Genomic DNA, 22,981 nt, shown 5'->3' with positions numbered 1-22,981 from the left:
ATAGCGGACATAATTTATTTACTTAAAATTGCCTCTGGTTCAATTGACTGTCCTGAACTACTTTGCAAACTTTCTATCAATGTTCCTTCCAAAGTTTTAAGAAATAACCCTCTTCTTCACATACCTCTTGTTTCATCTAATTATAGGCAAAATTCATATTTATGGCGAACTTTTAATAATTTTAATGTAATTAATAAATCATTTAACATAGATTTATTTGAAAATAATCTTAATAACGTGCGGCGTTTGCTTTCGAAATAACTCGTAGTATTTTTTTCTTTTCTTTTAAATTTACATTTAATTACTATTCATTTTATGTTCGAGAATCTTTTTTAACTTACTGTGATGCTACTTGTGAAAACCTGTAATTGGCTTATTTGTTATTTGTTTTGTTATATAAATATGTGATAATTATAGCTGTTGGTTATCCAAATAAATAAAATAAAATAAAAAAATAAAATCAAATAATGAAATGCTCCGTCAACAGAGGGCACTTTGACAAGGCAATAAAAGCCACCACAATAAATCTACCTTCTTCGTCTTTGTTTTCCACCTTCCATGATTAATCTGAAGTTTGGAAATCACTTTACAGTTATTGTGAAACGGAATTCATGTACTTATGTGACAATCATGTTTCCATCATAAAAATGACCTTTGTACGAATGACGTAATTTCATATCAAAATAATATTACTGTTCAACTTGTGCAACTGCAACAGTACTCTTCTCAAACCAACGGAAGCGTCAAGATTACAAAAAATACAATGTTCAAGATTAAAATATTGTTTAGAGTAGCGAAACTTTACACCATAGAATATTTATAAGAAATATATAAAATGTTATTTAATATACGTCTTATCTGCAGGGCGCGGTGAGCGTGGGTGTGTGCGCTAGCGTGTGTATTGTCAACACGGTTACCGCCAGCCCGAGCAGTGAGGAGTGGGAAGATGTGCGCTGGGGAGGAGCGGCGTTTGCGCTGAGATCGTTTCTCTCCAGATTAACTCCCGGATCCACCACGTGAATCTTGTAGCCCAAGTTATTGTGAGAATAACACTGTAATGAAAGAAAATAACAGTATAAAATTTATATTTAAAGCGCTAACTTAGCGGTTACAAACAGGGGTGGGCTGCAAGGGGCTCGGAGGGGCTCGCGCGAGCCCCTTGTTAAATTTGACTTGTTAAATTAAGAGAAATCAATATTCTCAGATCAAATCAGTACATAAATGCAATTTCAGTGGATGGTTTAAATGTATTGGGAAACTTAAAATTTTACCATACCATACCATAAAAAAACAAGCCATATCTATATTTTGTCGTTCGATGTGCATATTAAGTATTTAAAATTATTTTTAATTATTATGTATTAGTGTTTTAGATAGTTAGAACAAAATGATACACCCCCCTCCTCCCAACCACCTCCCCCCGCGAGCTCCAAGGGGCTAAACAAGCTAAAAAATTGGCAGCCCACCCCTGGTTACAAAGAATATAATCTATGTATATGGACTATGGAATTAAAATGAGTCGAATTGATCCAGAAACCTAGGTGAGTGTTTTTGTCTCAAAGGCCTCATACTCTTGGGTCAAAATTTTGAACAAGGAAATCGAGTGGAAAATAGATTACTTTGTGGTTGGTTTGAGCTCATGCCTGCCATACCGAAGAAAAAAACCCTGAAAGGTAAGTACCCTACCTGATAATAGAGCAGATCTGGCGTCTCCTCTGCAACTGTCCAATTCAGGGTGGCTGGTTCTCCCTCGTCACACTTCAGGTCCAAGGTCTTGGTGTACTCCTCAAATGTCTCAGACTCCATGGAGCGGTCGATGTTCTTATGCGTCCATTCGCAGTAGCGACCGGCTACAAATATTCAAGAGACTTTTAAATAAAAGAAGAAATATTTATTATTAAAAAAAAAAATTGCTTTTATGTTATAGAAATTAAAGATGAGTGATACTTAAAACTCACAATTGGGATAACCAGTGACCAGTTTCATCGCTTTCGCGACATCTTTGAGACTGGTGTCTTTATCTATTTATGCCAAATCAATAAGGATAGTATTATATGTTAAATGTTTAAAAAGGCTATAAAAAATGGATAGTGGAGCTAGGTAGAAGTAAAATGGATTGTCTCATTCGCCCAAACCAATATTGAATCAACTGCTCCACAAGTGTAAAGCTTATGTTAGGTTTTTGTTATTTCCATTGTGTGTTTTGTAATATAAATAATATAGATGTGCATAAATACCTAGTTTTTGAAACTGTCTGAATATTTTGTTAATTATCTCTGTTTATTAAGTTAGTCTTCTTTGTTTATTCTCAAATGTAAAAACACTTCAAAAAAGTATATTGTTAAGTGTCCTCAGCACGGGTAACCCCAGTGAAGTCACATTATTTTTATTATTAATTATAGTTTGTAAGAGAAAAATATGAATAAATAAATAAATATAACAGTCATTGTGTTACTAGCTAATTACATAAGTTTATAATATGTATATAATTTTATTTTAATGAGTACATAATTTGTATTGTCACAGCATCACTCATACAAGACGATATACTATAAATGACAATAAACTTCCATCAAGTATTTTCACTGACAAATATAAATGTTTTTCGAAAATAAGAATTTGCGTTTTATAATTTACTTAAATAATAGTGCAATTTTCAATTACTTAGAAATACACAATTTGCTCTTCGGCGACATCAGGAAAAGTGCCGTGAACAGCACAAACGGTTGTTTATCTCCTTTGTTGACCTGACCGAAGCCTTTGACACTGTGAGCAGGGAGGGTCTTTTTAAAGTCTTGGAACATGTGAAATGTCCTCCAAAACTTCTTAAAATATTACTTTCATTCCACGAAAATACTAATTTCACTGTTCAATTTGAGGGTAAAAGGTCAACCGCCTTCAAAGTGGAATGTGAAGTAAGTCAAGGATGCGTTCTGGCACCCACTCTTTTCTTAACTGAGGGTTTTTTGCATTGGCGCTGATCATTAGGAAGATCGCGCCAGGGATAGATACGAGTGTGTGTGGAGAGGAGCCGTAAAGGAGGGAAAAGTGGCACACGACGACTTATGGCTGGAAATTCTGAGGCTTAAAAGACTGCGAGAAAGACAGCTACATATTGGAGCCCCCCCCCACAATCTGGAAGTGTGAGAGCTGTGGCTGACTGTGCTGGTTCCTTATAGCGTATAGGACTATACAGTCACCAGAAAAGCTGTTTTTCCCAGTCGTCAAATTAAATGATACAACACCATCATCTTCTGAAGACGGACGGCTGCCATATAGATACGGCAGCTGTCCGTCTAGAGACATATTATAAAGAAATATATTTAATTTAAATTGTAAATAAGCTACATAATGAAATTGTTGAGTTAATTTCAGTGCTGACAGTGTAATATTCTTATAGTATATGTCTTGAATATCTTAAATAAAGCTGACCTGCAGTTGGGAATGGATATCCCTCTGAATCATAGGCAACTCCTGCAAACACTCGCTGTCTTCTCTGCTCCGTTTCTGACTTCTGACCGAATCCTCCTTCCGGAGAGTCGCAAATGTAGAACGGGTGGTACCTAAATGCGCATAAATAATATAAATAAATCAAAGGAGATTAAAACATTAATCAAATAAAATTAATGAAGGTTTATAGAGAGGGGTTTTTAACAGATGTAACGATTTTAGAAAGTTAATACTTCTAAAGTGTTACTTCTTCTGGTTTTTCAATCCTTGGAATCAGTTTGCAGCAAAACTCGCATCTCTTTCTCCTTTCTTTTAGCTCTGTAGAGGCTCTTTCAAACTGACTTCTTTAATTTGATCGAGGAACTTACTTGACTGGTGTTCGACTAGGAAGAGACAAGAGGGAAATATCACATGCTACGAATACCGATAAAAATATATTAAATGGATTTAGAAAAAATAAATGTACGTTCAAAATCAATATGGGTATTAATATGTTTCTTTTTTGGGTGATACCGTACGTGTTGGATTTGTTCCGACGTTTCAGCTACCATTGCAGGGTCATCTTCAGGGTAAACTGAGTGACACTCATTATTTATCAATTGGAATTTTCATAAATGGTATATCTTCTTCATTATAATACAAATCAACTTTTATACATCTAGTAACTGTTACAAATGTAACTCTGCAAAAAAGAGACTATAGTCCTTAAAATATAGCTTAATTAGAATGACAGCTATCAAACTAATGTCATTAGTGATGAGAAATTACTGATCACTGATCAAATCGATTTTATCAGTTTTTTCATGCAATTATAAAACTCTGTTTCCGAAAATTGATATAAAAATGCAAAAACAAGCCTATTATAGTGTTAAAATTTATTTCAACAGAGAGGGAAAATATTTTTGAGAAGGGAATATGGACATCTAGGCATTTACAGGGCTTATGACCTGTCATTGGCTGGTTTAAGTGGCCACTTTACACACAAGTCAACAGATGGAAGAGTTGAGGAAATGTGGATGTTCAAACATGGGCAGAATGGTGAATTTTACACAGTCAAATATGAATAACTCCCTAGGGAAGAAATCCAGCTATTATAGTGTGTTTAACACACAATTATTCACCAAAAAATAAGACATTTATATTTTTTTTATGAACAGCATCAAATGATTTTTTTTAAATTCGATCAATTTGTCCATCTCTAACATTTTTGCAAAACGATGTAACCTTGTAAGAACGTCGTTAATAATTAGGCTTATTTTAGTTTTAAGGCTGATTTTATATATTCATGTTGATTTATGTGTCAAGCATTGTATTAAAAAAATGAATTAATACGCCAGATGCAAATGAGTTTTTGTGAGTCCAATATAAATAACTCTTTAGACGTTACTACAAAGTTATGTTGTCACTTTATCTTACAAATGTCATTCTAATCAAGCTTTATTTTAAGGACTATAGCTCTTGTGCTTGGAGAGTGACTTACACTGTTATAGTTATTTATTTGTTAGAATTTATATAATTTTGAATATTCTAGTACATGCGAAAAAAAAAAAAAAACTTATAGGATATAAAAAGAAAAACAGAAAATAATAACACATTAATACTAATTAAAATAGAATGCAGTTTTTACACGGGTTCAAAAAGTTTCTTTAAATTTACTTTGAATTTATTTATTGATATATTAGTTTGAATAGTTTTTAGTTCATTGGGAAGATTATTGTAATTTTTGATACCTTTGGATACGAAGCTATTTTGACCATGACTTGTGTGGAATTTAGGGATTTTAATATTATTTTGGTATCTGAGTGACTTATTCAACTCAATTTGAAACTATCAACCCTTTCGATGACTCAGTTTGACAGAGTCAGGGGGTTTTGGGCATCAAGGCATGAAGTTTTACACAGTACATAGGTTTTTGCAATATTTTTTTTTAAACCAAGTGATCTCACTCTGTGTAAAATGTCATAAAAAGTCAGCAGGCTTATTCTGTCACAACTTCGTTTCGTAAGTTCGTTCGTTCGTCGTATATCCATATCATTCTAATGCAATCAAAACCATATTTTGCTCCCGTTCCCTCTGATACGATTCGGTGAATTTACAAAACGAATTAGTTACATCATAAGGCCACCGGTTATTTTCGTGAAAACAATATTTTATAATTACCTTGCAGGGTTGGTTCTATCGTCTCCGCCCTCCACGATGAATTGGTAGGTCTGTCCTCTCTCCACATACACTTCCGGAATCAGAAGATCGTTTATGTACCACGCTATGCCCATGAAGGAATTCCTAATAAAATAAAAACCACAAATTTATACCGGTAGGTGTTTAAGAGGATTTGGACCTAAATATAGCACAATTTACATCAAGAAGAAGAAGAAAAGAAGGAAATCTGGACACAAATATGCACAAATTGGGTACTTACGGGGATTTGGATCTAAATATAACACTTTTTTTTTTTAGAAATCTTTGCATTCTTATGATTTGTCCAAATATTTCATTTTGAGGGCCATTTTCAACGAGTTGTAATAACTCACTATTAGAAAATGGGAATCGAGTTGGGGTAGAGTGGGATTCGAACCGCGGACCTTTGAGCCGTGAGTCCGAGACACTAGTCACGGGACCACAGCCCGATATAAATAGACACCCAATACCAGGAACGAAGGAGCATATGAAGCAAGTGAGGCTGATACCCGTATGCAGAGACAAACCTTAAGGTGAGGAAAGTACATTCTATTGTCTTCACCTTCGGGTTTTCTCTGCATTTGAAATTAGAATGTACTTTCCTCACCTTAAGTTTTGTCTCTGCATACGGGTATGAGCCTCACACAGAAATCATTGCTATTCACCAGTACCTAATATGTATTTTAATTCACATTATATCAATACATTATGAAGATAAAAAAACAAGCAACTAATATAAAATTGCTCAAAGATGCCTACAAACATGGTCCGTACTGTGTTATTTACTGTAGGTACCTACTTAACATTTACGCATATTATACTTATCATTAAAATCTGAGCTTCACTAGAAATTTGGTATCAAAGACGCCACTGCCCAATACTATGAAGTAGTTGGTGTATATGAATATATTTATTAATATTTAAATGATAAAATGTCTGAGCTTACCAGTGAGGGGAGTGTAACCCCTTTGTCCTCCGGTAGGTCCTATTTTGACATTCAATGTAGTTTCTCCGGCTATGATTCGAGAGGGCCACGCTTTAACTCCCGATGTTGGAAGAGATGCCAATCCTTGGCACGTATTATCATCCTGTAAATCATTTTGAAATATTAAAACGTACTGTATTTTGCGGACGATAAGACGCATCGGACCATAAAACGCACCCCAATTTTTTATTGAATTTTCGTAAAATTTATTGAGTAAAAAAGTGTGTTTTATGGTCCGAAAAATACGGTATTCCAGAAACAAATAGGTTTACTGGTAAAAGTAAAAATATTTATATATTTTTTTATGTTTAATCTGTTATACACAATTCATTCGCCTCCTTCCTTTCCTCCCCCTTTTTTGAAATTGTTGTTTCTGCAAGATGAAACATTTCAAAATTACAAAATGTGCAAGTTGGTGTTAGCTTTTAATTCAATTAATTTATTTTAAATATAACATGTACATTACAAACATACATTCAATACGTACATATGATAAAAAATAAAAAAAATACCCGAAAGAGACTCATGTCAAAGTAGTAGGAGAATCCTGTCTACAGCAAACTCGGAATTCGGGCAAATAAATTTCAGATTTCTGGGCCCCAAAATATTCAATATGTTACCCAAACATTGCAAAACCATGACCCGGATTCAATAAAATAAATTAGTAAAAAAATGGTTACTGGGTTTAGGTAGAGAAAACTAGAAAAATATACTCAAAAACATTCTTAAATAATAAATGGTATAAATTAATATTGTATAACTATATAATAAATAGCTAGTAGATGTTATTGTTAATTTTGACAGTTACGCCAGAATTTAATTCGCCTTCAAAATTTATTTATTTCTCTCTCATATTTTTAATAGGCTTTTAAGAAAAACAGTGCCAGCCTCAAATCGATGAAAATTTTTAATAAATCATAATTAAAGTAAAAATTGCTGAATGGAACAAAATTTTTCTCACTTTAAATGCGTAAATAAACGTATCGAGGGGTTCTATACCCGTCGATATAAACCGACGTACTTACATCAAAACTTGGTGGTGGGGGGATCGGTAGTGTATCTTAGTAGTCGATTGGGAGACTTTTATCTTTAACTATGACGTCATACTGAAGTTATGTCGTAGATATGGGTACCGTGACATACGCCTCCCCTTGTTTCATTTCGATGTACCTACCCAAAATTTGAAGGTGAGGGGCCGGTAGTGTATCTTAGTAATCGCAAAAGAGAATTTATCTTCAACTATACCATCAAGGTGAAGGTATGACGTCTTTATCTTCCCATCATAATCGAGGCCCTGATCTAGCATCTTTCTATTTGGCAACCCCGTAGATCACACCTTTGACCTTTGATCTAAATGAATAATAAAAATTTGGAATTACCTTGGATCCGAAGTGAATTTGTTCAATCTTCGTGGTCTTGTCCGGAATGGAGTGAGCATTGGCTTCCCCCCTTGAATTAAGTGGACCGAGAGCAGCGATCACCATGACCTTGGAGTCTGTTGGTATGGACTTGTCCATGGAACTGTCTTTGGCGATCAGCTTTCTGCGATACACGATCTTCGTAATACCGTCGATCCTTGATGAGGACACTAAAAATTAAAATACGTTTTAATACTTGCTACAAAAATCGAGATTTCGATTAGTAAACTACCCAGATAGCAGTGAAACTTGGTACAAACTTGATTTAAGATTGATGTAAGGTTGAAAAGGAAAATTTGACGCGACAAGTTTTTATCAAAAGTTGCTGGAATATTGTTATGTCAAATTTGAAGAGACAAGTTTTGACAAAACTTACTGGAATCTTGTTATGTCAAGAATGGTATTTCAGAATCCGAAAGTCATAAAGTGATGATCAACACATTGCCATATACATAAAAATATGGAGAGAATCCCATTTTTATTTTTTTTATATTTAAACTGTTATATTTAATCCCAGGACTTTTCTACCAGACCGATTTTTTTTAGTACCGTAAAACGCTGCAACTTTGCCGCAATTTTGACTTTTTTTGTAGATATCTCTGAACCTATTTATTATTATGGCTGTTAATGCGTTTTTAGATGGAAGACGGACCTAATGCCTAGCCGTATAAGTTCCAAATCCTTTTAAATCTTGCAAGTTTTCCTAATTACATGCATTCAAAGTCGTAGGCAAAGTTGTGTGCAAAAGGCGCAACTTTGCCTCGAAGAATACCTCAGTAAATATAATGTTTCTCTTTATAGTATTTTTTTTCCATATGCAAGAGTCGCTGTGCTTGACCCCGGCAGTCAAATTATTGCCATTAAGGAAATAGATTTTTATTCACAGCTAATGGGGAAAGTTGTAGCAGGTACCACAAACTTCCCATACAAACATGTCGGTAAGTGTAGGGTTGTGCCAAAAAAATATATTTTTTTTCCACTTTTATTTCTATTTTTTCCTAAGTTAAACAAATAATCAGAAGTAAATCTAAATAAAGTTGGTAACAGTAGGTATTAATATCAGTCTATTATATCTATAATAATAGGTAGTCTTCTCTCTCAAACCTAAAGTTACTTTTTAGGCAGGTAATTCAAATTTCAGCAACACAAAGTAGGAACAATATTAAAAGCTATGACACTAAACAAACATACGTAAAAAATAAAACGAAAAACAAAAATAGCTAACTGTTTAACCAACATCGTTACTTTTTACTTTTAGAAACCACTAAGAATATATTTAAAAAAACTAGATATGCTTAAAACCAAACAAGCTAATAATAGTCTTATTTTGCTGAAAATACCGTTAAGTATAAAATTAGCATGTTATAACAAAATATCCTATTTGTGAATAGGAACATTATTATATTACTAACTTTAGGTACGGAAACTATAAAATCAAATATTTTGGTACATCTTTAGGTACCCAAAAGAAAAGAAATATTTTCAAAAAATCTCAAACAAAATACAAAATTATTAAAATAATTACTCAAAATACGATAAGGGAAATATTTCGACAGATTGACCAAGACGATTGTGAAAATATTCGTCTGATTTATTAGTTAGGTAAGTAATACCATTTTTACTTATTGGATGTTATACTTATTAAGATTTAAATGAAATATGAAATGTCCTCGTCGGGAAATTTGGGGATCAGGTAATACTGCAATAACATCTTTTAAATCTTGTACAGCACATACATCTTCAATACTAGGGTAGATGAAGACTGATCCCTTATCACGCTTAGAATTTTTGACTTTTCGTGTAAATTTCACTGTGGGAATTTTTTCATTTATTGATAAAACCTTCCCTACAAAGTGCTTAGTGCTCTTTTTCGCAGCGAATTTAGCTATTATCCAGCTGTTTTCTTGAAATTCATGACAATCTTTCACGTCAACATTAATGTCACTCAGTTCGAAAGGGGATATTATGCTTTCTTGTTCAAAGTCTTCTTGTTCTTGTAAATATGACGCAATATAAGTATCAAAATTTTCGTAGTCGGAGTCGTCTGCAGCATGAAAAGAAGTTTCCGACACCGGGCTTGAGTCGCTGTTGTACACATGTTTCTTTTGTTTTCTTATTTTGGATGATTGGCCTTGAGAAGTTCTTTTTCGTTTAGTCATTTGTGTATTTATATCTCGTAAAACGTTTTTTTTGGGGGAAGCTTCTTTTAAAACTATATTAGACGTAATTATTATCTTCGGTTTTTTATTCTTGTTCGGGGAGTCATTTTTAGGTACATTAACTATTTTCAAATCCAGGCATTCTGGTGTGTCAACCCAAAACGGAGTATTCATTTCTGAATTCTTTGTTAAATTCCTCAGCCAATGTACGAATTTATTTGAAACTGTCGCCAAAGGCTGCATGTAAACGTTTATGGCACTTATGGAAAGCTTGCAAAGACTGTCAGGACTTTTAGTTTCAGGACACTTTATTTCCTTCTTCTTGACATATGTTATTTTCAACGGTCCTGGTAAACTTGAGTCTTTTTTCTCTTTTTGTGTATTTATTTTCGTAACCTTCTTTATTTTTTTAGCTTTAGCTAGCTCTTCTGCTTGTTCAGTTGAAATAGATTTACCAGGTATGACTGGAAGCTTGCTGTTTTTGCCTGTTTTTATTGGTTGTGATTGTCTATTTTGCTGTAAAAACTCCAAAAGGCTAGCATCAAATTGACGAAAATTTTCTTCTTGTAGTGTTGGCATTTTTAATGTCACTCTTAAGGGATTGAAAGGAAATATTCCGGATCCTTCAAATCCTTTACATATGTTGATCTCTTTTGTAATGTTTATTTTTGACATTAGCTCCTGCAGTAGCTGCGGGAAATGACATTTGTTGATTGTGCTTGTAGTGATGTGTGCAGCTTTATAATTTGTTAAAATTTCACGCCAATGTCGTTTCATTGGTCCAAAAAATGCCACGTCTAGTGGTTGAGTAAGGTGTGTAGCATTTTTTGGAAGAAAAGTAAATCTAATGTTTTGACTTTGACATATTTGAATTGTCTCGACACTTAGGTGAGATGCCAAGTTATCGCCAATAATAAGTTTTACGCCGTCACGAGAGTCTGCCCATGGCATAACTATAGTCTTGAACCAATCATCAAAACAAATCATATCGAACCATCCAGATTTGGTGCGATTATACCTAGCATCTTTTGGACCATTTTCACACCACTTGGACCACAAATGATCTGCTTTGTAAACCACATAAGGTGGTAGGCAAATTCCGTCAGCAGTTCCGCTGAACATGATTGATACTGAGCTTTTGCTTGCATTAATTACCCTTTCTGGGTGTTTTGTGCCTCTTTTGAAAATACATTTTTTAGATCCGGGGTCGTCACTTAAATTTGTCTCATCAAAATTGAGAATATTACTGGTGGGAACATCTTTAAGAGAAATTTTCAAATTTCTGTAGTATTCGTCCATTTCCTCTACTGTTTTTGCAGCACGGCTTTGTTTTATATTTTGTGTTGCCCTTTGTGAAAAATTGTGTCGTTTTAAGAAAAAACGGGCCCAGCGTTCACCAGGCATTTTTCCTTTAAAAAGAGCAGATTTTCCACTTTTTAAAAGGTAGTTGTAAACTACAATACGCAAATCTAAAAGAGAAAGAGGACAACCAAATTCTGCTGAAATATTCACCACGTCCGCTATGTGAGCTTCTTCCTCAGTTGAAAACTCTGTAGGTCGACCAAATGGTTTATTATGTACGCTTTTGACTTTGTTGCTAATTGTCCGACGTGGGATCCCAAACTGCTTTTCTGCTTCGTATGATGAAATAATTTTTCTTCGAACGAGATCTACAGCAACTTCCAGCATTTCCTTCGAGTAATCAGAATAACTACGAGCTCCTACTCTACGCCTTCTTCGCTGTTGATTGTTTGCCATTTTTCACATAACTGCAATAGAATTAAGATTTCCATAATTTTTAGTATTCAATTTGTCCTCGAAATATCGTTTTATCAATAGATTTGAGATATTTTGTAAACTTATTATAACGATCATCGATAGAGATAAACTTTGAATTAAGTTATGTTTCGAACACTTATATAAGTAGTGTGTCATATTTAAATCATAATTAAAAGTTTATTTGTATTACTAGAAATAAACGAAAAAAACTTTATCCGGGTAAATTATATAAAGTCAAATAAATTCAAATTTCGTTTAATAAAAAAATTAAATTAAATGAAAAAATCAAATTTAAGATAAAGCACGTTGACTACTAGTGATAACCCTAGAACCAGGCAAAAAGTACAAATCGTGTTTTCAAAACACTGCACAACATTGCCTAGCAAGTTTTTTTGATGAAATCGTGTACTTTTGATAAAAGTATCAAACAATACGAAAAATATACAGTATTTTCTTACCCCGGGACGGTTTTACTTTTCAAAAACACTTTTGGTTTTTCTTGAACTTTAAAAGTTTTAGGAGACCAAAATTTCACGACTCCTCCTGCCGACATTCATCGCTCAACTGAGAGCGCAACAATGGAGTTGGCGTTATGAAAAATAAAAAAGGTGTTGCCAGGACAATGAAAAATTACTACCAAATGGTAAAAAGTGAGAAAAAGCCAATCAAATGCGAAATATCGTAATCGTAACGAAACAGGAAAAGTTGTGGCCGGTAGGAAAAGTTGCAGCGTTTTACGGTACCACAACAGGCCGTTAGGCCTAATTACGGTGGTGAATTACAGCACGGTACACCCAGCCTTAAGAAAAATAACATTTAATTTTTGTGTTCTCACCAGGAATCGCACCCAGAACCTTCTATGTGTGTGTTAAGGAAGTGAGATAATAAATCAAAGACACAGGTGGATAATTGTATTGTGACAAAAACAAAAATCTGGGGTCGATGTTTTAAACGCCAGTATAATAATTATTAATAATATGACACCTTCGTTCACGGTTAAAATCGTTTTCCTGCTACTTTTTGATGGTTTGATATTGACTTTATATGAAAGGGCTGAATATAAAATATTCATAAATGTAAAAGACAATTTGAAAAAAATTGCGACAACGCCTTTACCCACTCACGTATTCAATTATCTTTTACAAATTGTATAGACATTTTATGTGCCAAGTATATTTACTTATTGGCAAATATTACAAAAAAATATATATAAATATTTTAGCATTCACGTTTCCATTGTACCATCATAATATTTATACCACTGGGGTGGATGTGTCTCGTGCCGAGTGAAACATTTTGTATAATTTTGAAATATGCCTTATAAAACAAGATAATACCGCGAAACCGTCCAATTTTGCCCTGGATGGATATTTTGCCCAAAAAGTCTAATCTATGATCAAACTCAAAAATATATTTCCATTTGATTTCGGTAAATTTGGTACATTAAGGACGAACGTAGATTTATGTCACTAACTTCCCTCAGAAGCTTTAGTCACTAACTTTACTCAGTGGCTTGTCAAAACCTCTCAAAGTGCGCGTATAATTTGTTGCGGGCCAATGACGACTCTGTATTTTTTAATATACTGCTCGATAGCAAAGACAAAAGTAAGTTTTTCTTGTTGCATAATATAGACAAAGGTTTTAGATCATTTCCTGTTTATATTATGTGCTGTCAGTAGCTTAAATCATGAATTATGACGTTGGGCAAATTAAAAGGCATAAGTTGAGCATCTGGGTTGTCAATTTTGCCCAAACTAAAAAATGTGTTAGGGTTGTCACCTTCTGATTTTAATAATTAGTTTAAAGTAAATAAAAACTATAATGAATGTTTTGCACACATAAGATATTTTAGATTTTCAAAAATATTATCATTATTGTGGATAATTTAATTTAATTCTTCTTTGCCTTTCTCAATTCATTTGATAATGTGTTTTTATATTCCTTTTTAATAGATTCTGAAGCATTTCTCATTTTTTGTATGGTAAACATTTCATTTTAATTTTTTCTGGAGTTAACCAGCCTCAATTATTATCCACCCTCAAACGATATTTTTTCACTTTCGTAGCTATGGACTTAGATTCCGAAATAATTTATATTAATTTTTAAAATTGATGTCATCTAGTTTTAATCTTCTTAGTTGTTCGTTAACTATATTCCTGAAACAGTTATTTTTTCTCACAACATATGTATAAGTATTTACCATTTCGAAAAATGTGTGTACCTACCTGATATTAAAAAATGTCATTTATGTAATTAAGACTAAGATTATTGGCATGTGTACTTAAATAAAACATTTCTTTAAATAAACAAGATTTATTATTTTTTCTTAACCAGATTTTGCCAACCCTAAGGCCTGTAAATTCCTTGTATGAAAACAAATAAAGTTTGGCGGGTAAATTTGCCCAATTGTTTTTGGACGAATGTTTTATTAGTTAGCCATTGAAAATATACTCAAGCGACAATTGCCAAAGTAGTTCTTAGACAAGAACGCCATATGAGCTACCGTTCAACAAATAATGGTTGCGGGCAAACATGGAGGAACATGCAGGTAATTTTGCCCGCCATCAAAATTTTAAATTGCTTGAAATCGCATTTAAATATGACTGAATTTACAATTGTAACCCAATTCAATGATTACCAAGGTCATTATTTGTAATTAAAAAGTAAAGCAAAACTTACATTTTTTTGGAGAAAATCAACATAATTGCAAAAAAGCGGGCAAAATTGAACGGTTTCGCGGTACTTGCTTAATTGTACCTACGGACAATGGAAACAGGTTGTACACTTTAATGGAGATGTAGACCAATCCTCTTTGACCGAAAATTTTGTTTATTTTCGATTTGCAGTATCAAGGTGGAGTGTTTAATAACTCTAGTAATTGTGTTCTGTGTCACGAAAGGTAGTGAATAATTTTTGTATGCATATAGTAGTAAAATGTTTACATAAATTTGTTTTACATACATAACATGTTAATTTCTCTGGTCCGAGTTCGAGTACATCTTTAATAAATTGTTGGCGGCATAATCCATTGTCAGCTCACATTATCAGTTTGGAGAAATTAATTTACTCTCCGCCATCATAAATTTATTTTTAAAACGCAAAGGAGAATTCTATTTTTTATTTATTTTTTTAAATTTATTTTTCTTTTTTAAATTCAAAACAATTTTTTTTTTAAATTCCCGCCAAACTGCAGAAGCAGTTTTTTTGCAGGGATTTCTCTCTTTAAACATTTTTGTAACATAATATAATAAATGTTTACATAAATTTTTTTTTTTTTTTAAATCTTAAAAATATCAATAAAATAAAAGTTAAAAAAAAATTAAATACAAGTTAATCAAGTCTTTTTTAAAAAAAAGAAATATATAAAAAATAATAAACAAACACTTTTTTTGACACTGTTTTAAATTGTTTGGTTTCCCCATTTTTTTATATATTTTTTTTTTTTTTTTATAGACTAAACTTAGAATTTAAGAAAAAGATTTTTAAAACCAATTTTACTTTGTTTTTATTCATATCACTATTTTTTATTTCGTCCGGGAGTCTCTTTACTATGCGAGGGAGTATATACGCCCTGGTCCTCTCTCCATACGCATTTATGGCTCTTCTTTCTATGAAGTTTCCTCTCGCTTTTTGGCGCGTTTCATGCTTATGTGATATTGGCGTTTTATAGAAATCCATGAAGTCCTCTGTTACCAGGCGATAGTATATCATATTCTGTACCGTCAAAACTTTACACATCGGGAAAAGATTTTCGTAGTCATTTTGAGTTATTAAGTTGGTTTTACTTGCTAACATTTTAAGGAATCTAATTTGTAATTTTTTTATCCTATTTGTATACGTTGTAAATGTTAGCCCGTAACAACTCACTCCATACGATATAATTGACTCAACCAGCGCATGGTATAAACAGTTTTTTATAAACAGGTATTTACACGGATTCACCATAATTTGGTCCTTCGAGCCGTTAGGTACTTTACTTTTTTTTTATATAAGACAATATGGATTGTTCATTGTTTCAACAACTTTGTTTTTAACCACGAACTTTTTTTTTTCCACCGACCGATTTCAAAGCAAACAAGCTTCTTCGTCAAGGTTTACGTAACTAATAAATTGATTCCTATTCTATTTTTATCGTGTTCACTAAATACTACTCGTGGACCCAATATGAATTCGCAAATCATCTGATAGAAAATAATCATAACTTCAATAATGACACTGGATTAAAAGTACTTCATGTTAAAAATAATATATTAAAATTAGACAACTTAGAAATTAAAAAAGCGACTCATAATAAGAAAACAATAATTAATAACCAAATACACAATATTTATTTTAGTCCTCTAACTTTGAAAATATTGATATCAAATTACCACCCGTGTAAGGAAAAAAAGACTTGATTTATTGGGTCCACGTGTAGTATTTAGTGAACATGATAAAAATAAAATTGGAATCAATTTATTAGTTACGTAAACCTTGAAAAAGAAGCTTGTATGCTTTGAAACCGGTCGGTGGAAAACAAATTAGTGACATATTACAACAGAGATGAAGAACATTTAAGAGAAGGTAATATAGAAGTCCCCCCTAGAAGTCCCACCTAGAAGGTAATATAGAAGACCCGCATAAATAAAGGTTTCAGCTCTTTAACTTCACAAACATCAACAGATGAAAGAATAGAAGGAATATAGGTGTTCAAATAAAGGCACAATGGTGAATGTTACACAGTGTAAAGTGGCCACTTAAACCAGCCATTGACAGGTCATAAGCCCTGTTGATACCTAGACTTCTATATTACCTTCTCTTAAATGTTCTTCATCTCTGTTGTAATATGTTAATATAAACAGCTCACAGGGAGTTGAATCCAGTCCTTGTCTACAAAAATTTGGACAAACTCAAAATATTGCTGATAAATTACCTGGTCCATGAAGAAGTATAGAAATTGAAAAAATAACATTTTCAGGCGTTGCCTAGTATGTAGGTGAAATAATTCAATTAGATGAATCTCACCCGCATAAATAAAGGTTTCAGCACTTTAACTTCACAAACATCAACAGATGAAAGAATAGAAGGAATATAGGTGTTCAAATATAGGCAGAATGGTGAATGTTACACAGTGTAAAGTGGCCACTTAAACCAGCCATTGACAGGTCATAAGCCCTGTAGATGCCTAGACTTCTATATTACATTCTCTTAAATGTTCTTCTGTTGTTATATGATAATATAAACAGCTCCCCAGGGAGTTGAATCCAGTCTTTGTCTACAAAAATTTGGACAAACTCAAAATATTGTTAATAAAATTAGTGGTTAAAAACAAAGTTGTTTTATTTATTTTATTATAAATAAAATACTATTTCTGATAGTGTATCCAAGTGTTAATAAAAGTTACCCAGTGAGACGTCATCACTCCCGCCGACCCTGGCATCGGGGCAGACGCCCTCCTTCCCGTCGCACTGCGCCGCGTGGCTGACGAAGTAGTCGGCCACGCGCCCCCCCGAGGATCCCTCGTCCCAATAGGCGACCACCAGGTCGGCCCCGACCATGGCGGGCCGCTCGCTGCTGCCGCTGATGCCGAAGCTCATGTAGTGGTCCGGCCGAATGCGGGACGACAGTTCAATCTCAATGGCGTCACCCTGGAAACGAGAGAATATCAAACAGGCTGTTTTTACGATGCTCAGAGACGTATTAATTTTTATTTTATTTATTATATATACGGCCTAAGCCAATTAAAACAGATACACGAAGAAACATAAATACAAGAAACTTAACGACAACAACATAAAACTATGTAGCAAAGACAAACAAGGGCAAAACAATTTTTTTTATTTTTTTTTTTATATGGGAGTTGCTTTATTATTTACCTTGCTTATAATATACAAGGTTTATATTTCAAAAAGTGGATTTTTCTGCTATTAAATATCTTAAAATTTGTCTAAACTATTGGGATCAGGAGGGATATATTAATGTGGGCTAATCAGGAACTTCTCAGCATTTGCTCACGTGGAGAGGAAACCACTTAAAACTCTTCAGGAGAAGCCGGCCTGTTGGCAGTAGTCAACAGGCCTTCCGTTCCACTAGAGGAGTGTTCGGCATTTTGTTCCCTACTTTGGTTTATTTTACCAATTTCCTGCGCTATATTTATCATGTATGATACTACCTCTCGTGTGAGTTCTTTATTACCTATCACCGATGGGATGTCGCATAGATCTTCACCCAGGCCTCTGCATCGCGCCTCCAGCTGTTGTCTTTGAAAGCTGAAAAAGGGGCAATGCATCAACAGGTGAGGGACATCTTGAGGAGTTTCATCGTCGCATGGGCAGCTGTCGATCTCTGAGAGCTTGAAGCGATGCAGGTAGCTCATGAAGCCACCATGACCCGTAAGCATCTGGGTGAGCTCGTAGCCAGCATTTTGCATTTTTCTGAAATCACAGGTATGAAAAATTGTAGGGAAAAACATTTTAGTAACACTTCCGGTTGTCTCACTCAAATAGCGATCGTTCCAGAGTTGAAGGGTCCTGCTTCTTATTTTTCTTTTGGCAAAACTGAGCGGAAAATCGGCAAAATCGGGGGCTGTTTTCTTAAGCGTAGCCTCCCGAGCTTTTTCGTCAGCTTTTTCGTTGCCAAGGATTTCGCAGTGTCCTCGTATCCAGCCGATGTACACGTCCTGGTGTCTGCATCGTAGATTCTGGATATCTGTTCTTATGTCCATTACAATAGGGTTGACCGAATTTCGGTCAGTTATTGCATGGACTCCAGATTTGCAATCTGTCAGGATCGATATTTTCTTCCATCTGTTTGGTGGCTTCTTCAAAACATAGACCAAGGCTTCTCTGATCGCAAAGAGTTCTGCCTGAAACACGGAGCAAAAATTGCCGAGTTTCAACTTTCTCGACGGCAGCTCTCTGATGCCATCGTAAGGTACAAAAGCTGCACCCACTTTGCCGTCCAAGAGACTGCCGTCCGTGTAGATCCTCAGCTCTTCCCGCGCCGTCCCAGGGAGAACCTGATCATCGTAGCCGTGATCTATAGGATAGCGCTCCGCCGGATGAGGAAGTGAGAAATAGTCTCCCACTCCCTGGTAAAATCTGTCCTGCGGCAAGTCTTGCAAGGTGAGGCTCCTCTTCACCTCATATGCTTCTGCAAGCTCCCTGATCCTCAGATCGAGTGGCATGAATCCACTCAAAACCTGTGCTGATACCAAGGAGATTGTTCTGTATCCCTTGCATGACCTGATGGCTATTTGTCGTTGGATGGAGTTCAATTTCTTCCGGTTGACTTTCCTGTTGACCGCGTCCACCCACACGCTTGAAGCGTACGTAATCAGAGGCTCTACAGCACCTACGTATATTTGCTGCATAACCTCCGGCGACGCACCCCATGTGGGTTTGGCGGCTCTCACGAGTTTGTTTGTAATACCTGCGGCTTTTTTACAAACACCGTCAACGTGTTTGGACCAATTCAGGTTGCGATCTATGGTAAGACCCAAAACCTTAAAGTGGTCCACATAGTTCAACTGAACTCCGTTCATATGAATGGCTGGCTGGCGGCGGTCCTTTCTTCTGGTTATAAACATTGCGTTGGTTTTATCTTCGGCGAATTGTAGTTTAGCTTTTGAGCCCCATGATGTGATAATCTTCAGTGCATTGTCTGTCATCCTCTCAAGTTCTGTTGTATTGTCTGCCACGGCTGTCAAGAAAAGATCGTCCGCGAATGCCTTCAGTTCGACTCCCGCACCTAAGTTTTTCTGGAGTACATCATCTAAGATGTAATTCCAGAAGCTCGGTCCGCAGGAGGACCCTTGAACGCATCCTTTGGTCGTAACCTTTTCGAGAGTGGCATCGAAGTGTGACAATACAACTCTCCTTTGTTGATGATAGCTCTTCACTAGCAAGAACAAGTTTCGAGGGCACTTCTTACTGCTCAGTTGGCACATCAAAAATGGCCACCAAGCGTTATCAAAGGCTCCTCTTATGTCAAGCGAGATCGCTACTATCATTTTCTTGTCTTGCAGTGCAGTCCTGATTATCTTGACTGATGCGTTAAGAGCGTCTTCTGTTGATTTCTGGGGTGTAAATCCATATTGTTTCTGACTCAACTTACCTTTGCGATGAAAATGCCAGTTGATCCGATTGATCATCAACTTTTCGAGTACTTTACCAAATACCGAGATGAGTCCAATCGGTCTGTAGGACTTAATATCTTGAAGGTCATCTTTTCCCGGTTTGGGTATGACAATGACCCTTGCTTTTTTCCATTGAGCTGGAAAGTGGGTCACTCTGAGACATGCATTATACATACCCAGTACCAGCGACCTGTCTACGTTGAAGAAGTGAAGGCAGATGTCCGCGGTGAAATGGTCTTCACCGGGCGCCTTTTCCGGATTAATATTTGATATTATATCCTCAATCTCCTCTACCGTAAATATTGGATCGCTTTCTGTGTAGGGTATGATTTCCGCCCTCCGCCTGATGTCAATTTGCTCACGAGTCTCTTGCTGTGTATTGTCGTCCGGAAAAAACCTCTCCAATAGACGGTTAGCGCTTTCCTCAGCCGAAGCTAAGTATTCGCTGCCATCCTTTAGCGTCGCTAATGGAGTGGTCTTTTTCCGGTTGACCAGCACTCTGTGAATTGCAGACCAGGCGGTTTCTCTGTTCTGAGAGCCGCAGTAATTTTTCCAGGATTCCGTTTTTGCTTTCTCAATGGCGATTTTGTAGGCTTGTTTGGCTTCGAGATACTCAGGAAGTGTCTTAGTCTCTCTACGGAGAGTACCTGAGTTCTGAAGCCTGTGCTTACATTTCCTAGCTTCTTTTTTTAGTTTATCGAGCTCAGCGTTCCACCAAGGACAGGGTTGCCTTTTAAAGGGTTTCCTGATTGGTATACTTGCTTTGCACGATTCGTCTAAAATTTCCATCAACAAAATGATTTTCTTCTCCAAATCCAGCGAGTTGCTTACTTCGGAGAAGGAATTCTGTGATACTTTACGTTCCTTTAATTTACGTTGAACTTCTTTCGAGAATTTCTCCCATTTGGCCTTCTTGTTGTTATAAATGGCCGTTTTGATTTCTGTGGGGTTCCATATTCTGGCTGAAATTTCAAAATAAATTGGATTGTGATCACTTAAATGGTTATTGTTAGACTCCACTCTCCATCTGTCGACGGTGTCTAGCAGACTTGAAGAGCAGAATGTTATGTCGATAACGCTCTTGAGGTGAAGGTGACCGCGAAAGGCCTCGAAAGTGGGCCGATTACCTTCATTTAAGGTGTGCAGATTTAGTTCAGATAAAAAATCTGCAACTATTTCGCCCCTTCTGTCCGTTCTCGCGCTTCCCCACCACACATTTTTGGCGTTAAGATCCCCTCCTATGAGAATGGGAACATCTCCTAAGAGTCTGAGTTTATCTAGAGCGGGAGTAACATCCGAGGTTGGTTCCACGTACATGGATCCGATTACCATGGGTCCGGCGTCAGTTGTAATTTGAACCAGCGTTGTATTTGAGTCACTGTATTTGCTCAACAGAATTCCATTTAATTTGGGTTTGCAGATTATAACCGCTGCTTTACAGACATGCTCCGATGATGTTACCGATTGATAAACGGTAACTCCCGATGCATTAATTTTGCCCGTGTTGCCTGTGTAAGGCTCCTGAAGCAGCAGTATATCCGCCCCCCGTCTGTTGGCCAGTGCTTCTTCTTGTGCTGCTTTACAGCGGCCCAGGTTCCACTGTATAACTTTAGTTGCGCCGGCGATGTGTGAATGGATCCCGGTTGTGGTAGTGAGAATGGAGCTAGCCATAATTAACTCTCTCCATAGTCCTCATCATCATTTTTATTCGGTAGGGACATTCCCTATCGTTGGCCCTGTGCCTAGATGCCTCAGTTTTACCCTTGGCCATCTTGATGCAGTTCCAGCATCGATGATCGGCTTCTTTGTCCTTCTTGGTGCAGGTCATAGGGCAAAACAATAATAGCATACAATAAGACTTCGAGCTAAACCACGCCAATCCAACTTCATCCCACACTGTTTTAGTCGCGAAGAGATCTACGAAAAGCCGGAAGATCTATCCCAAAGAATTCCAAATCGTGTGATGAATTGACTAATCTACACATTCTGGACATTGAGGCATAAAAACAAAAGTTGCTCTTAGAAGATTTAATAAATAGCAGATTTTGACTTCTGGTGACATGGTTTCCCAACCTACATGAAAATTAACTGATTGCAACAGAGATGGGACATCACTTATAGCATTAAGTATGGCAATGTTTTTATTATTTGTCAATATCAAAAACAGCTAATTTAACAAAAAAATAATTCATGTATCGTATTGTCAGCGCCATGATTTTTTAAAGTTATGAAATTTAGAAATTTTTCCGCCTGTGGCGTCACTAGTTCTCTATAGTGAGTTCTGCTGATTGGTGAATTGGCTTCCTGTAAACTGGAAATCTATCGTAATACTGCTCATGCTCAATGTTTATTTTTGTAAATTTATTGATAATTTTAAGTTGCTAGAATTTCATTCGTCCGTGCACTTTGTAGCTGCAAGACGATTAGTAATCTAGCTTTAATAGTTAAATGTTATTAACTTTCAAATATTTTAATTTAATAAATGTGGTCTAGAATTCCAACCGTCCATGAGCTCAGTAGCTGCAAGACTTGTTGTAATCTAACTTCTATTGTTATAAATTTGTTTTTTATTTCGACTTTTAAAATATTACTTAAACTCTAAACTTCATTGTCAAATAAAAAAATGTAAATAGGGGATAGATTTCTTATTGTCCATGCGCTCTGTAGCTGCAAGACGTGCTGTAATCTAGCTCCTATGTATCATAATTGTAATATATCAATTGGAGACGAGGAACTAGAATCCCAACCGTCCATGCGCTCTGTAGCTGCAAGACGTGCTGGGATATTTATTTATGGTACAGCACCCTTGAGGTGATTTTCACAAAAATGGCGTTATATAAACTATCCAAATATATATATATATAATACTCTATCATTGGTTGATTCACGAGAACTG

At 35.5% G+C, this 22,981-nt stretch overlaps 1 protein-coding gene across 1 annotated transcript in view; it reads right to left on the bottom strand.

Annotated features, from left to right (window-relative positions):
* Window positions 1–311: 311 nt before the first annotated feature.
* The window catches only part of LOC148273421 (protein Skeletor, isoforms B/C-like), an 80,990-nt gene continuing 58,320 nt past the window's right edge, over window positions 312–22,981 (bottom strand). The window contains 8 exon segments of the mRNA XM_088238724.1: window positions 312–1,052; window positions 1,687–1,850; window positions 3,433–3,563; window positions 5,611–5,719; window positions 5,722–5,733; window positions 6,575–6,716; window positions 7,993–8,201; window positions 17,353–17,596. Of these exon segments, the coding sequence (XP_088094850.1) occupies window positions 855–1,052; window positions 1,687–1,850; window positions 3,433–3,563; window positions 5,611–5,719; window positions 5,722–5,733; window positions 6,575–6,716; window positions 7,993–8,201; window positions 17,353–17,596 (1,209 nt within the window). The 3' untranslated portion in view covers window positions 312–854.

The sequence above is a fragment of the Micrasema longulum genome, unplaced genomic scaffold (genome assembly GCF_059751315.1).
Source record: "Micrasema longulum isolate JH-2025_06_02 unplaced genomic scaffold, ASM5975131v1 h1tg001955l, whole genome shotgun sequence".
Classification (NCBI taxonomy): domain Eukaryota; kingdom Metazoa; phylum Arthropoda; class Insecta; order Trichoptera; family Brachycentridae; genus Micrasema; species Micrasema longulum.
The sequence above is the reverse complement of the archived record's forward strand: the minus strand, read 5'-3'. Positions and strand labels throughout refer to the sequence as shown.